Here is a 16598-nt window from a genome sequence, read left to right as displayed (position 1 = left end):
GGGTACGTCCAGATCGGAAGATCACGATTGTCATCTTATTCCAGATGGTTGCTGCGATTAGAGCTGTTCATCTAGCGTTAGGATTTACGGTAGCTAGTTGTGTCGATCGGAACATGGCTGCAGTGATTGCGGTGTTATGCTTATCGCTCTTGTAACGCCTTCAGCGTAGAAGTGACAATGTAAATAAAAACAAACAAGCAGAGAGAGAAAGGGACTCAAGCCTTGCTCGTGTATATGGAAGTAAGCTTGGCACTTCCCGCCGTAAATTGTGTGTGGTCTTCAGTTAACATACCCAAAAGGAAATGGTTTGCGCTGCGTAATGAACCAAGCGCTTCAGTACGAGCCTCCACCAGTGTATAAATGTAATCGTACGCACTGCCATCTCTCGGTGAACCTTAAAGCCCGACCGTAATCATCCCTCCGCGGGCTCACGTTGTCATCTATAAGGGCGATTGCTCACCCTTGCCGCCGCTCTCGTCCTTGCCGCCCGACTGTCCCGGATGGTCGGCGAAGATGGCCACGGCCAGCGCGTTGGCACCCTTCTTGAACTGGTCCACCACGGTGTCGTTCAGCGGGTCCTTGTTCTTCTCCAGCCAGCCGATCAGGTTGTACGCCACCTATCGTGAGTTGGAGAAGTTCAGCTTGGTGACATGTCCACGACATAGTTTGTGAGAAGTCGGCTCAGGGCGGGTCAACCCAGGCAAAACCGCTGCTCGCGACAGTCGAGGTCAAAATAGTACAAGAGACCGTACATGTAACAAAACATCAAAGCCCGCTCCCAAGTTTGATGTCATGTTTTTAACCAGAAAGAAAAGTCAACAGCCGAGTCTCACTTGCTCCCAGCACCGCCCCAAAGCTCCCCTTCCGCGCGCACAACCGTTGCGGTTGAAGACCGCGGTCAGCGGGTCTGTGGTTGATAAGTGAGTCCCAACAGTGGTTCCGTCATGTCAGTCCCCATCCCAGGCATGCAGGCTGAGCAGACCGACAGACAGCTCCCCACACCCGGCGGGGAGCAGCCCTGCGGACTGACCGTGCCGGCATAATGGACGATGGCGAAGTGGGCCTCCGCCTGGCCCTGCTTGGGGGGCCTGGGCTTGATGAAGCAGGACGACTTGCCCAGGTGGTTGTTCTTCAGCTTCTCCTCGAACGTCTTGTCGGTGGCCTTGGGGAACATGCTCTCTTCCTCGAGCAGCGAGAGCACTCCCATCGGCTGCGGGAAGCGGTGACAGAAGTGTGGACGCGGATCTCCGCCGCGTGGCATCGTCACCGCCGGAAGCGCCGATGCGCAGGCATGGTTGGCTCACAACGACGCACGCAAAATCAAGGCATGTCTCCCTCAAGAGATTTTGCGATGATGGGCATCGTAGTACGCTAACGTTTAACATCTCTTGGTTTTCTCAACCGACGCAGAGGTTGTCCTGTTTGACGTGTATACGAGCTAGCTTGCGGAACAGAAGGCTTACCTTGCGTTCAAATATGCACCACTAATGTGTTTAGGGTTGTGAATGCAAAATATTTCAAAGGTCGCAAGCTACACCATGATTTTAGCCAATTACCGAGAAGCACGAAACGTCCAGCCATCGAGGCAATCCAGTCCATTTAGATGCGAAGATTTAGAACGCCGGCGTAGTGCCAACGCTCCATGGCTTAGTTTAATGAACTTTTCGGCGGGACATGCAGGCTGGTAGACAGAAAGCGTTAGTCTAGTTGCTACCAGGCGTAACCGAGAATCGTGCAGTGGATGGGGTTCTCAAAGCTCCCCCGACTCTCCCGAGGAAAGAAGCTTCGGACTCAGCGAAGCCCGAACCAATGATGTGCGATGGAATCAGCTTAGCCAAGAAGCGAACATCCTCGCGTAGCCACCCGAAGCCTGGCCGAGCTGAGTACGATCCTTGACATCGCGTCGGGCTGCGCTTATACCGCAGCACGTGTAGCCGCGCAGCGCGTAAGCTGGCGCAGCATCATGTCAGAGACTGTTCGCCTGCGCTCAGCCTGAGACAGTACCCGCTCGATCAGGTCAATACAAGCTTGCAGGTCGAGGCCGAAGTCGATGAAGGTCCATTGAAGACCCTCGCGCTGGTACTCCTCCTGCTCCAGCACGAACATGTGGTGGTTGAAGAACTGCTGAAGCTTCTCGTTGGTGTAGTTGATGCACAGCTGTTCAAAGTTGTTGAGCTGCGGGAAGGATCTGGGGTGTTAGTGCACACGCCGGGCGAGGGCGGGTCGCCTCTTGACTTCGTTTCAAGAGTGGGGGCACTCGGGACGGACCAGATCGCATGCCGTGATCATCCGGGCAGCTGGGCAGGCGGACCGCAGTTCTGTGCGGCTTCCGGGCCAGGGAACGGGTGCACACGTGGTACAAACGCGTGTAGGTGAGGGAGGGGCGCGTAATACACTCGCGTGCAGATGGGGACTGAAGTTTTAGGAGATTGAAATTCACACAGACATGCGGGGCAGGGATGTCAGACCAAACCTTTCTGACATGGTCACTTACAGCACTCGCTGCGACCACGATGGCAGTCACCGCACGAGGGGAAATGAGGGGGCAATCCGCTGTTCAGGGCGGTCTCGGCGAACAGGTCACGCATGTCCACACGTGCAGGCAAGCCGGTCGAGACACGGCTGATGGAGGGTTCATGCTGGTCGTGGACGCGTGCCTCCCTCTGGCGGACGCGGGCTGTCCCGGTGAGCCAGCGTCCTTTATTTACAGCTACGCAAACGGCGCCGGTTTCCTGAGCCGAGCATGCTGGCACGAACACGATGCGGACTGCGAACTGCAGCTCACGTGCTCCGCTGGGGGGGGGGGGGGCGTGCACTGGGGCCACCGTTGTACAGCGGTGGTGAGTGTTATCGATGGACTGGCAACGTACAGAACCAGATCAGCAATCGCCTTACTGATGGCTGTCGCGATCGTGCTTGGATTCATGCGGGGTGTAGGAGGCAGCTGAGTTCTAAAGACTTCTGTGAGGCAGCAGTTGATGGTCGGTCTGCTGCTTGTCCGGAGGCTGCAGCAGACAGGTGGCCCGCTTGGTGACAAGTGTGCCGGACACTGGTCTAAGGCCGAGAGGCTTGATAGCGACAGTTCCAGTCTTCGACTCCTCGGTAGAGGTTTGGTCAAGGCTTCAGCTGTCTCACAGCACCAGCCCGAACAACACAGCATCCTCGGTATCAAGAGGAGTCTCAAAGTTCTTCGGCTCGTCAGGAAACAGAAGTTTGGGTACACCGGGGAAGGCAGGAAAGGCCAGATAATTCCTTTCAGCGGCGGCGCTGACCGTCGATGAAAATGCCTGCATACATGCGCTTTGGTAAGGCATTTCTTGGACGGATTGCATTTAGGAATAGTTGAATGGAATGTATTCAGTTGAGCTGGTCTCATGCTCTATCCAGCAGCGGTGTAGCTGTTGGGCCGACTTGGCTCGTTCGACCAGTTTGACTGCATTCGCTTCTGACTTCCTTCATTCCGATGCTGGTGAGACCACTGCCCTCACGCTTCACGCCGTTGTGGTAAATCGACACCCCAACTGCCGACGACCACGACCTACCTTGCTTCCTTATCCACCGCGCCACAAGAGGTTATCCAGACACCGACAGTTTATGCAGTTCACGGTATGGACATCTTTAGACGACACAATCAGTGTTTACTGCTAATCTAGGACTGAACAGGTGTCCATCCGCTATACTAAGGTGTTGTTCGACTAGGACGTCTGTATCACTTCCTAAGGTGTTGTTCAACTAGGACGTCTGTATCACTCCCTAGGCTGTTATTCCAGAGGACCGAACCGATGCCATCAGTTCTCATGCAGACGGACAGTGTAGCATCTCATTTTGTTCTCTGTTTACCTTCTCCATGAGATCAATACACGCCTGCAGATCCATACCAAAGTCGACAAACTTCCAGTTAATGCCCTCCCGTTTATACTCCTCTTGTTCGAGTATGAACATGTGGTGGTTAAAGAACTGCTGCAGCTTCTCGTTGGTGAAATTGATACACAGCTGTTCGAAGCCGTTGAACTAGAAGAAGAGAACAGTACGGAAAGTGAGAGCCCTGTCCTGCCCGTATGGTGCTCCATCAGCTGGGCAGAGCGCCCAGCTGATGTCAGCGATGGGTAGCTGTAGCTGAGGTCAGAGTACCGCTGAGGTTTGACCTCAGCAGTGGCGCTGAGGTCAGGGTGGTTCGGGGCCTCCGTCCGTCTCAGCAGACGGGGAATAGCACGTGGAAGGGAGACAAACCCACGCACACCCCGTCCGGGGTGTCTCTGAGGGGCGGGGGGCAATGCAGGACACTCTGGTCGTCCACAGAGTGGCGCCTGCCGGGGGGGGGGGGGGGGGGAAGAAGCGACGCCGGGGACGAAGGCTTCCTGAGGCGCAATGCCAGCGCCCGTTGCCGGCTGGACTTACGACGAAACAGCTGCCCCTCAGAACGGCAGTCAGCTGCTAGACCGAAGAGACTGTATGACGCGCTGTGATGTGGAAACGATCGCCTCTCAAGAACGCTCAATATGAGCCTGCATCGGCAGGGAAAAATGTAGCAGTCGTTACGAGGGAGTTGTGCGTCAAAAATGGGAACATTTACCACTCGTAACATGGATGAGAAGCGTTCGTTTCCACAGCTATCTGCGCCGCCAAGAACCCATGTGCCGAGCAGCCTGATCCAATGGAGGAAACTGGCAAGAGCAAAGAAACGGGCAGCAGCTGAAGCTTCATCAAAGCCCTGCAGCGGCAGCGGCGGCAGCAGCAGTAGCAGCAGGAGATCCCAGTCGATAGGTTACCTTCTCCATGAGGTCAATACAGGCCTGCAGGTCCATGCCGAAGTCCATGAACACCCACTCGATGCCCTCCCGCTGGTACTCCTCTTGTTCGAGCACAAACATGTGGTGGTTAAAGAACTGCTGCAGCTTCTCGTTGGTGAAGTTGATACACAGCTGTTCGAAGCCGTTGAACTAGAAACGAACGTTGGCTGGTGATGCTCTCCCAGGCGCCGAACCGCAGCCACTAGCTGGTGCCACCAGCAGGGCGCCTTCACGTGGGGGTATTCACATCGGCCCAAGTCTCGGTGGGCGGTATGGGGGGGGGGGGGCAGGGTCTCCACAGCTGGAGGGGGGGGGGGGGGGCATGCGTAGCTCCGTAAGCATGCAGGGCCGTCCAGCACATGCCGCTCCTGTAACAGTGTGACGTCGGGATCTGTGTCCCGCGTCCGGACACCATGAGGTCACGCAAGGGTCACCAGGGGTCACTCGGGGTCATTCGAGTGGAGGGGGGGGGGCGGGCACACGGGGGTGGAGGTTACCTTCTCCATCAACTCAATACAGGCTTGCAGGTCCATTCCGAAGTCGACAAACACCCAGTCGATACCCTCGCGTTTGTACTCTTCTTGCTCGAGTACGAACATGTGGTGGTTAAAGAACTGCTGCAGCTTCTCGTTGGTGAAGTTGATGCAGAGCTGCTCGAATCCGTTGAACTGGTAGGACATCGGGGTGTCAAGTTTACAACTGAGCTAGGGCACGGGGATGCACCATCAAGCCGCCATCGCAGTAGGCCTGGTGAGAGGATTCGAATCATGACTGGACGTCTGCCGAGTGGCCTGTGAAGGGCCACGAGTTTTGCTACATATCGATCGTTGTCGGCGGAACCGCGAGCGGAGAAAGCTGAGGAAGCGACGAATGTGTTAGAGTGACGTCAACATCATTCTCCTACACGTCTAATCACTATTTAATATGCGATCTTAAGGCAACGATTACGCACAGCCTACGGACGGAACGTGAGCAATTGGAATTGAAGAATCCTATCTCTCCATCGCTACAGCTGACAGACGCTAGTTCAGGCACAACACCATCGCACGAGCAGGATAACTACTCAACAGACGCAAACCAAATTATGGCGACACACTAATGACCCCCTTGTCTCAAACCCCCACATATTTAGAGATTTCTGAAGACTTCTGAAGATTTCTGTCCAGGTCGCACGCCACGCCGGTCGTCATACTCACGTCGAAGATTTCGAAGCCGGCAATGTCGAGCACGCCGATGAAGCGGTGCCGCTTCTGCTTGGTGTCCAGAGTCAGGTTCACCTTCTTCACCAACCACTTGAACATGCGGTCGTACATGGCCTTGGCCAGCGCGCCCACCGAATAGTAGACCTGGTGAACGCTCCAGACGGTCAGACACACTGAACGAGACAGACACATAGGACATGCGTCAGGGATGTATCCGGAACATACGACTGTAAACACAATCGAGAGACTCCAGAGGAGCCAGCAAAATCCGATAAGAGCGTCAAACAGGACTCAAATCGAGATCGGCTACGACAGCCCCTTCTGCGATCTTTTCGCGGGATTTCGGCTTATGATCAATTTGGCCGCTAGCGGTGTTGCGTGGAGCAGCCCGCCCTTTGCTTAACCACCCGCGTCACAAACGTGGCGCAGTTTGATTGGTCCGTTCCGCCGGACGGCGTGTCACACTCACCTGGTCCTTGTTGCGACCCTGAGTCACACTCACCTGGCCCTTGTTGCGACCCTGAGTCACACTCACCTGGTCCTTGTTGCGACCTTGAGTCACAAACTCGTTGCCGACCTTGATCTTGGGCTTGAGCAGGTTCAAGTAGAGCTGGGGCCCCTCAACTCCGACCAGCTTGGCGACACGGTCACCCTCCTGTGACGTCACGGCGAACGTCAGTGACGTCAGCGGTGGGGTGTCACGTCACGGGGGCAGGAGGGATCGGTTAGTCGGCCCTGTCAGGAGGAGCCCTTCGGGGTGACCTCAGGTCGGGTGGGGGCGGGGTCTGAGGGCCTGCCACGGTCGTGGTAGGTAACGCCGGTCGTCAGCGACACTGGCGCCAGCGCCGTGCGGTGGAGAACATCGGAAACTCGACAGGGTGACACTTGGTCCCAGCTTTGGAGGACTTGAATCGGGCGTAATTCGGGTGACGTTGCAAACTCGAATCAACGGAGGCGATTTCATGCTGCTGGGTCGTGCGAGAAACGTGCAGACTGAAGTTCCGAAACACTATCGTTGCCAGACCACCTGCCTGGTAACATGAGGGGTACCGGGGAAAACGGTCCGTCAAGTTAGTATGGAAAACGTTTGGTGGATTAGAAGTTGGCAAATCGTGAGTTGCTAGTGGTGCTCAATGCAAGCTTCGTTTTTAGACAGCTGCATAACTGTTAGTGAAGAGAGATAGTTCGAGTAGTTACGGTCACTGGCGATGCATATCGAGATGTACAGCAATGCGGTTGCCTAGATACGGAGGCAACAAAAGTAAACGTTTCCACTGGCCTCTTCAATGCGTTGGCAAAATGTGCCAGAAATTCATGACGTCATCACGCAATGCATTTTATTTATCTGAAGTAAAGTTAGAAGCGTTGTGCTTGCATATTCCGAGGCCAGTGGAAACGCAGCAACCATGTTCTGCGAACACATCACCCCAACGCGGCATAAAACAGCAGCGAAAAAGGCTCCGGGCAGCCAGCAAGCTCCGGAACCGCTGAAATAAAGATGGCGTCGCTCGTGCGCAGGCCGACAGGTGGCAGCAGCTGCGACACCAATGGTGGCCGATCTTACATCCTTGCCGTCGGCCTCAGCCTGCTCCTCGCGACCGCGCTGCTTGAACTTGAGCGTGCTCAGGTGCATCACCGAAGCCACAATCTTATAAATGTTATCTTTCTCCTCCTGGTTAAAGCCGAGGATGTCGAACGACTCCTGAGGACGCGCGACACGACGGGTCAGCACCATGCGGCCGAAGGCCGGCCGCCATTTTGTTCACGTACCGCGCTGCCGTCAGCCTCAGCCTGCTCCTCGCGACCCTTCTGTTTGAACTTCATCTCGCCCAGGTGCATCACACACGCCGTGATCTTGTAGATGTCCAGCTTCTCTTCGGCCGTGAATTGCAGGATGTCGAACGCCTCCTGCACAAAATGGCGGCGGCGGCGCGGCCTCGACCGTGAAACAGCGCCCCGGGGCGCGCAAAGCCGTAGCCGGGCAGCGAAGCCGAACGGGGTCCCGGATTTTGCCGAGGCAAATAGCACGAATTGGGCCGACGAACGAGTCGGAGCGGCTGGTGAACACAAGCCGTTACAGGCTTGTCAACTGGCGAAAGACGCTTTCAGTGTGGTGCTGCTTAGAGCACAAAACTGGAAGCCAAGTTCGCCACAGTTTGGACATGGCTGTGCTGCAGACACACTACAATTTTGCATCATGCTCTTATGTACGTTGGTCCGAAATATCCCATGGGTTATACCCGGCTACGGCCTTGAAGAAAGCGATGATAGCGAATACAGACATGCATATAAACGCAAATATACAGCTGGCGAAAAAGCCCGCTGAGGTGCATAAACACATTGAGCTCAACAGGGATGAGCAGTGTAACGTTGAATAAAAATTAACAGCTAACGGATCAGAAGCATGTAAAAAATGTTCCGAGATCTGACGTGACTGTCCAAACTTTAGCTGAAAGCTTACTGATACCACAAGCTAGGTCAAACTGGCATCATCGCCAGTCAATATGTTGACGTGAGCAGCTGCTCCCCTCGGAGCAGGGGGACAGGACAGAAGGGGTGAGGCCCAGCGAGCGATCAGCAGACGACACAGCTGGCCCCGTCTCAGAGGCAGCTGCTGCAGGCGAACATGCACATGCGGAGCCCATCCCCGGTGTTGGACTGGTGCGGCGTCCACTGTCCACTGTGGACGACAGGGTGGACCCGGGACCGCTCACGGAGATGAGAACTCATCAGCCCAGAGACAGGCCGCTCACATCGGCTCTGTTCCTTACTGTGGTGCTGTTTGCTTTTCTAAGAAAGAGAACTGGCCATGTGAACACTGATGCGTGGCATCGGTCAGATTATGTTCACAGCTGAGGTACGAAAGGGAACTGGCCATGTGAACACTGATGCGTGGCATCGGCCAAATTATGTTCACAGCTGAGGTACGAAAGAGAACTGGCCATGTGAACACTGATGCGTGGCATCGGTTAAATAATGTTCACAGCTGAGGTACGAAAGAGAACTGGCCATGTGAACACCAATGCGTGGCATCGGCCAAATTATGTTCACAGCTGAGGTACGAAAGAGAACTGGCCATGTGAACACCAATGCGTGGCATCGGCCAAATTATGTTCACAGCTGAGGTACGAAAGAGAACTGGCCATGCGAAGAATGATGCGTGGCACTGGTTAAATAATGTTCACAGCTGAGGTACGGAAGAGAACTGGCCGTGTTAGCACCAATGCATCGCATCGGTCAAATCATGTTCACAGCTGAGGTGCGGAAGAGAACTGGCTATGTAGACAGTAATGCATCGCGTTGGTCGATTCATGATTAGTTTTTTGTACCGATTGCTTAGGTCCTAGGTTTAGGTTCAAGTATCATTCCAGTTATATCTGCCTGGTGTATGCATTTTTCTCTGTAAGTTTAACGTATCAACCAATGATATCAAAACAATCACGAAGGAAAAACTTGTAAGCTGGGTATTTGTTTCGATCTAGCTGATCTGGCGCTTTGAAGCAATTTTCGAGCGTGTTTTCTGAAGGAACCCTCGAAACAGATGAAGCTATATGTGCAGCATATGCAAACTCGTATGTCATACAGCGCTCAACGTTGCGACAGTCTGACTACGAACAGAAAACGCTGAAGATTTCAGTCACTATCCATAAGCATTGACGCCGAGGATTGTACAATCATGATGTTATGTTTTAGAACATCCACGTAAGACAGCCATGACGAGGCATCAGAAGTACAACCACTGGAGGCTCATGAAAGTACATTACACATCTCGTTTTGTTTACACAAACATCTTTTCACAAAATCTTCATGAGGCATTTCATACGCTTCTCAAACCCCCGTCTGCATTGACGCTACCTGTGCCGCATTCATCTTAATCGCACTTAATCGCACTTAATCGCCCCCGCATATAGAACAGATGCCAAATCAGACCGCCCCAGCCCGGCGGTTCGTGCACTCACATCCGTCTCCTGCATCATCTCGCCATCGTCGACGCAGGGATGGTGGGTTTTGCCCTGCGAGACGACCGGTACACCCGGATGCTGGACGTCAAGCCGAGCATGTCTGCCGAGTTATGGGCGGCTAGTGAGTCGGACGTGGACGAGGCACGTTCGGCAGGGTTACGTCGCCGGCCGGGTCAGCCGTGGTTATGAGTGACTGTTGCCTAGGTCACGAGGACACGGGAAGCAGACAGAGGTGCAAATGGCAGCTCATACCCTGGTTTTGTTGTGGTGAAGTCATCAACTGACTCAGCCCAGCCTGTTTGCGGATCGGGACTGTCTGCCCGCACCAAGCGCTCTCACGCTAATGGTGGGCACCAGTGCTGTTGGGTATGTGCACCACTGCAATTTGCACCTTTGTCTCATACATGAACACGGTCGCTGGTGGCTGCGCCGTTCCTTGTGAGATAGCTACAAACAAGGCCTGCTTTCGATGCAAAATCAGTCGCACATTTATGCCTTTTTGCAATTTGTAAAGAAATTTTCATGAAATTTTCCAAAAATCGACGGACGACATCGCTTTGGATTTCAAACCATATTTTCCCTTTCCGATGACGTGAAACCAGTGTAATGAAGGGAGCCTTCACCTTTCAATGATCCCTCCGTGCTTCAGGTTATGACAACCAATCATTTTCAAAGAATGACTGCACTTACATATAAAGAAGATTCGAAAGCAAGCCTAGTGCAATAACTAACACGCAGGACAATCACGAAGGGAAACACGAAGACGTAACACGATCTCGATACGCCTCGCCATACCCCACGCCCCCCGCCAGTGGCATTTTACGGCCAGTGGCATATTCATTCCATGAATGCTGTCTTTCCATTTCGTTGATTTGCATGCCACTGTTCGGAGCAAAATACCAATTCAGCCTCCCTGACTAGTCCCTGCAGCCGTAGACTGCGCCGCACGATAGGGTTTCGTCGGGCGGCACAGTCTACTAGCGCCGGGTATTTCGGTCGGCTCGGGGGGCCGTGGGCCCTGGCGAGGTCTGATGGGGTGGCGTCGGACGGACCAGAACACACACACGAGCACGGAGACGGCACGGGCCGTCACTCTGCCCGCCGCCGGTTCTCGGGCGGCGTGGGAGGCACACGAACAAGACGTCACAGTCACGCAGCCAGCCGTCACGCCCACAGAACGTGACGCGGACGTGAGGCGGCGCGTTCCCCGCGCCGGCTTCACAGAGAACAGGAAGAAGTAGCGGGCGTCTGGGCAAGCCTGTGGGCGACGATGGCGACGATGCCGGAGACGATGGCGCAGCGGACGGGAGCCTCTCTTCTCACTGCATGACCTTGGTCTAAGAAGCCGGCAAGGCGACGCCACAGGGTGACGCCCGAACGAACTCAAGCTCGACTAGTACCACTGCGGTATCTGTGGCTAGTTCAAGCTGTATCTTCCCCTGAGAAGACCTGTGCTGTAAAATCCCTGTGCATAAATGCAAACATATCTTCATTTCAAAACCTACAGCTAATCAAGTAAATTGTCGTTTGTCTGCATGTGTCGGTTGTCTCTGGTGGCCTAAATGTTTTACAAAATGGCATCCATGGCCCAGAGTTTTTTATAATGAGCCATTATACTTCAATGTCCACCTGTTTGGATAAAGAACCAGAGCGCTTGCTTTTCAAGGCAAAGCCTTTCATTTAGTGACTCCTCTTCCTCTCTTGCCAAGTCACACCCAATCAGCTACTGTCGCACGATCTTCCACTGTGGATATTCCTGTCCCCCGTCGGAGCAACCTGTCAAAAGCATTCGACCGGCATGCGTGGCGCTGCATGCCAGCACCACCGCTAGTATTACAATAGGGAAGTGAGCTAACCTCTTGCTTGACGCCCAAGGTCACTTCCATCCAGGGATTCATAGAATCTCTCGTGGATTCGGCATCCAGTGTCATGCCGTGGAGGGGGTTCCGCGAAGTCGCTTTGTTTTGGTCGGTGGTTTTTCACACAGCAAAGCGAAATATTGAGGGGGGGGGGGGGCAGAGATGCACTAAGCGGACAGCATGCGCGAAGCGGAAAGCAGGCACCATTTTTGGGCGTTTGATGGTATTTCCAAACGGAAGCACGGTCAATTCATGGGAAAGGTGATTGGGAATAATTATTCAATTATCGAGACTTTAGGATGATTGTGCAAGCAAGTCGCTACATTAGGAAAGGGACGTGGCACGAATTGTGATATAATCTGAGTCGTAGAAAGCATGGATATTTGGATGCGAAGACAAATGAAAATTCGGGTCCATGGTGAAAAGCACAAGAAAGCCGGAGTAACCTGAAAACACAAATCAAACTGAAGGGACATAATGGCTTTGAATAGAGCTAAAGATGGGATAGTGGGCAGGAGATCAGGCCGGGATTCCTCATGCCGGACCAGGTCTGAGACAGAGAAGGGGTCGGCAGGGGTCACCATACCGCCCCTGACGAGCAGGGTCAAAGGGTCAAACGCCTTACATCGGTAAGCTGCATCTCCTCCTTGTCATCGACGTTAGGGATGGTGGTTTTACCCTGGGAGACGTAATGGTAGTCTTTTATGTTGTCGCTGAGGTAAAGCTTGTCTGCAGGAGACGAACAAACCGCAGGGTGTTACCATGGTTACAGAGAAATGTCACGTGTTGCGCGGTCAGCTGGCGACAGCCCGAAGGGAAGCGAAGGACGGTGAGCGTGTGACGTAACTCGGGATCGACGCAGAAGCAGGAGTCGAATTCCTGTATGAGGGCACAAAGGGGTAAATTTTGGTTTGCAATTTTGGGCACTTTGTATGCATGAATCGTCTACATCAGCATACTAATGTAGCTTTCATGAAATATCAGAACTGCTGAAACGCCATGCGTTTCAGATCGGTGTGCCGACGACCATACCGTCATGCGTCCCGTAATCAATGAAATGTAATGTAAATGTATCCATCGTTTCAAGTCAAACTTTAACCAGGATCACCAGAATGGCTCTGGACACCCTCGTGCAGATCAGCTCTGCGGGCAGAGAGGGGGGAACGGATGAGGAGTGCGATGGTTCATGCTAGTGCGGCGCAGGCAACAGCAGCGCCCCTGGCGGTGGGCAGCCACAGTCAGCGGCGGCAGGCGGCTGAAAAGATTCGCTGTTCGGTTAGCACTCACGTCTGTCATCGTCATCTCCTCAGCGTCGTCCACGCCCGGGATGGTCGTTTTGCCCTGGCTAACGAAGTTGTAATCTGTGATCTTGTTGGTCAGGAGCAACATGGCTGCCGCGAAATGGCGGCGTTATCGGCGCATTCGCACACGTCGGCAGCGCTGCTGGCCTGAGCTCCCAGGCGGAGACAGCGCGCAGGCTCGGGTTGCGGCAATAGCATGTGGTTGGCAGCGATGGATATTTACAATTCTGGTGATAGCCAATGCTTAGTTGAAGACGACTATCATTGTGTGCCAAAATTCTGACGAAGGAACACCATATGCGAAACAGGAACTGCGAAACAAGGCCGCGGTTGTGTAGCGGTTATCGAATAGTCAGTGCAGGTCCATGGGCGATGCTCCAATTCGTTTTCTGTGAACGCCAGAGGTAAATCAAGCATGTATCAGCGTAAATATCCGGCATCAACAATTCCTGAAAGCGAATAAGTATCACGCCCACTTCCTCCGATGAGGTCGATGACACACCAACATTCGCCACCAGCCTCACGCTCTACCGAGAATCACGTGACCTCCTCCAGCAAACCGATTCACAAGGCTCCCACCCGACCCGGGGATAGTGGCCCGCCACAGCCAAACCAAACCAAAGCCACAGCCAAACGCCTGAGAGGCGAACGTCGCCTGCGGCGGTGTGCTCACCCTTGAGGCCGGAAATGGCACCCGACATGATCTGGTAGAACATGTGGTAGGAGCGCTCGTTGGGCTGCTGCGAGATGACGCGAGCCTTCTCTAGGCAGGTAGGTCTCGATGTCGGCGCCCGCCAGCTTGCCGGCCGGCCCGAAGTGGATGCGGATGAATTACCCTGGAGCAGAGTGTCGGTGTTGCGTGGTATCCGTTTGACGCAGACGAGTCCGCCTCAGAGAAAGCGGTTGGTGGGTGGAGCGGGGGTGAACATGTGGGGAAATTCCCACATTTGAAAATGGACTCGTCCTTTATAGAAGGCTCCTCCAAATCCAGTTACATGGACTGCTCCGTACAGAGTGAGAATTCAAGAACATATATTATCATGATGCATGCATCCGGAAATTATCTTATTAAAAACCGTTGTCGTTTCACACAATCTATCAGAACTGTTATTTTTATCTCGAAAACGTATACTAGACCATGAAGATCATGATGCGCACTTGCATGGTTCTATAGCTACTCCCAAGCTCTGTACAGGACTACCAACTATCCAAAACGGCTTTAATAAGGCATTCCAAAAGCGTTATGCGATCGACCCTGGAGTGTCCGTTTCATGCCACGGTCCCCAACAGGAGCTGAAGAACGTCCCTCTTTACAGCCATCCCCGTCATCTTCGGGTCCAAGGTGGAGGCAGCAACTCACGAAGCGGGAGCTGTTGTCGTTTGCGGACTGTCTTAGCGTTGCCGAAGGCCTCCAGCACCGGGTTGGTCTGGACGACCCTGGTCCTCAGGTTACCCTGTGTCCACCCAGAGTGTGCTTAGTGGCGGCGGCGAACACATCGGCTTGGTCCTGCATCCAGGCTACCCTGCTATCCAGGCTACCCAGGCTAGCCCATCATCCAGGTTGCCCCGCGCGGGTTCAAGGTAGCGATCGCGGTTCGAGCGAGACTGGGGTCTGATGGCAGCAGTCACAAGGTATGGTCAAAATACCGGCTGAATAGAGCTTATTGATGCGGAGAGTGCGGCAGGTCTAATCCAGTTTTACAATGGACACATCACGCTCTGCACATCTGCAAGTGATCAAGCAGCAATAACTCACGAAACGGAGAGACAGATCCCAGTAAATTACTTTTCCTTGACCACACCACTCTGGCCTAACAAACTAGAGACTCTTACAAAGGGAGTCTCTACTCCGCGCGCTTACAGAACCACTGGAAAACTAGCGATTGCCTTGTTAGACAGCATGCAGAGGGGCGCAGCCATGTTAATTCAGAGCAGCTTGACGCAATGCGGCATCATGACGTCATAGCAGGACATGCCATCATGACGTCACATCATGACATGACTGTTCCCGCTCACATTCCGCCGCCACCGTCATCTACATGGGACATGCATGCGGGACACCGGGGTGACAGACGTGACAGACGTGAAGACGTGAAACGTGAAGACGTGACGGAACGTGAAGGCGCTCCCGGACACGTTTGGAGATGAGGCGAAGACGTTCGCTCCAGCCTGTCACAAGGGGCGGAGGGGAGGGGGAGGGGGGGGCGGAAGATTCAGTCTCCCGCAGTCCGCCTCTAGACTGATTCACATGCCCCTGGTCACCGACCAGGGTTCAGACCCGGCAGACAGTGCAGTCCCGTAGCTGGGAGTTGGGGAGTGGCACCGGGACACGCGAGGGTCACTCGGAGTGGCTTGGGTGGCATGCCACGGCGCAGGCCGGTCTCGCGGCTCTGGGGTCACGCGCAGAGGCCAGGTCAGCCGGCCAGCCGCTCCTCCCCCCCGGGCGTCGGTTGGTGATGAAATGTAGTTTAAATACCCGTCTGGATAACTGCAGACGCAGTTTAAACTGCATTTTAAATGCCCGTCTGGAAACTGCGTAAGGCAACGGGGCTTCTCAGTGTCAAGCGAATAAAGCCGAATCTTTTTTACTTCGTTTTGCAATCGCACGATATAAAAGCTCATTTCGGTTGCATATCGCTGATGAAAATATGACTCAAACCTGTCATTCACCACCACTCTCCCGGCGTGAAAGGTCGTCATCACGTGCAGGGTAACACCACCACCCAGCCCCCTTGTCCGAGGGGCTGTCGCCTCCCGGTACAGCGCGGGGCGGGTCACGCGCCGGCTATCCTGTGCCAGTGTACGGGTCAGGGGGAGGGGGAGGGGAGCACGCGGGGACGATCGGGCCGAGCCGTCGGCCGATAATTCACGCAGCCGACGCCAGGCGGCGCCACCGGTCACCTTGCCCTCCTCCTTCTTCTTGCCCGAGGCGCCGACGTTGGCAAAGTACGCGATTACCTTCTTGGTGTTCTCGGTCTTTCCTGCACCCGACTCGCCGCTGTGGGGAGAGGCCTCGTTGAATGGGACGTCGGGACCGGGGCTCTCTGTGGAGGCCAGGCTGGGCGGCGAGAGGCATGGTAAAGCATCAGGCGCCGGGGAGCGCGAGTCGTCACGAGCTCTCAAACTGGACGATTTTGACAGGTTTAATGTTAAGTGTTTTCTCTGTGAATATCATTTTGCACAAGAGCTCACGCTGTGCAAAACTGAGACCGAAATGCGGGGCTGTCACAAAGAGTCATGTGAACGCTCCTAGCCCACAATTTAGCAGTAAAGTACGCATTTGTGCGTCATCGGAATGTGCTCCAGCACCGCAGTCGAGGGCTGTGATCGACGCGAGCGCCACCGTGCGCTGTTAATGTGCTTTACGCATGCAACAGTCGCCGGCGTCATATTAGCACGCTGTGCGCCGAAGCTGCCGCGCGCGCGCTCCGCCTCTCCCCGCGCCGCCGGCGCCAGCTGACCGCGCCGCCAGCTGACCGCGCCG

At 54.5% G+C, this 16598-nt stretch overlaps 1 protein-coding gene across 6 annotated transcripts in view; it reads right to left on the bottom strand.

Annotated features, from left to right (window-relative positions):
• Window positions 1-13875, bottom strand: part of LOC119091511 (myosin heavy chain, muscle) — a 39527-nt gene extending 25652 nt beyond the window's left edge. For 3 of the 6 annotated variants that reach the window (XM_037214344.1, XM_037214336.1, XM_037214323.1), the window contains exons 1-8: window positions 13788-13875; window positions 9952-10054; window positions 7557-7694; window positions 6528-6647; window positions 5987-6136; window positions 4770-4940; window positions 1031-1210; window positions 461-617 (exon numbers count right to left, since the gene is read on the bottom strand). In XM_037214344.1, coding sequence (XP_037070239.1) covers window positions 461-617; window positions 1031-1210; window positions 4770-4940; window positions 5987-6136; window positions 6528-6647; window positions 7557-7694; window positions 9952-9969 — 934 coding nt within the window. In that variant the 5' untranslated portion in view covers window positions 9970-10054; window positions 13788-13875. Of the gene's footprint in view, window positions 1-460; window positions 618-1030; window positions 1211-2004; window positions 2176-4769; window positions 4941-5287; window positions 5459-5986; window positions 6137-6527; window positions 6648-7556; window positions 7695-9951; window positions 10055-13787 lie in introns of all 6 variants that reach the window. The other 3 variants (XM_037214358.1, XM_037214349.1, XM_037214328.1) reach the window with 2 other exon arrangements.
• Window positions 13876-16598: the final 2723 nt, after the last annotated feature.

This window comes from Pollicipes pollicipes, unplaced genomic scaffold (assembly GCF_011947565.3).
Source record: "Pollicipes pollicipes isolate AB1234 unplaced genomic scaffold, Ppol_2.1 Scaffold_1600;HRSCAF=1878_pilon_pilon_pilon, whole genome shotgun sequence".
NCBI lineage: Eukaryota > Metazoa > Arthropoda > Thecostraca > Pollicipedomorpha > Pollicipedidae > Pollicipes > Pollicipes pollicipes.
Note: the sequence above shows the minus strand (reverse complement) of the source record. Positions and strands in the feature narration are given on the sequence as shown.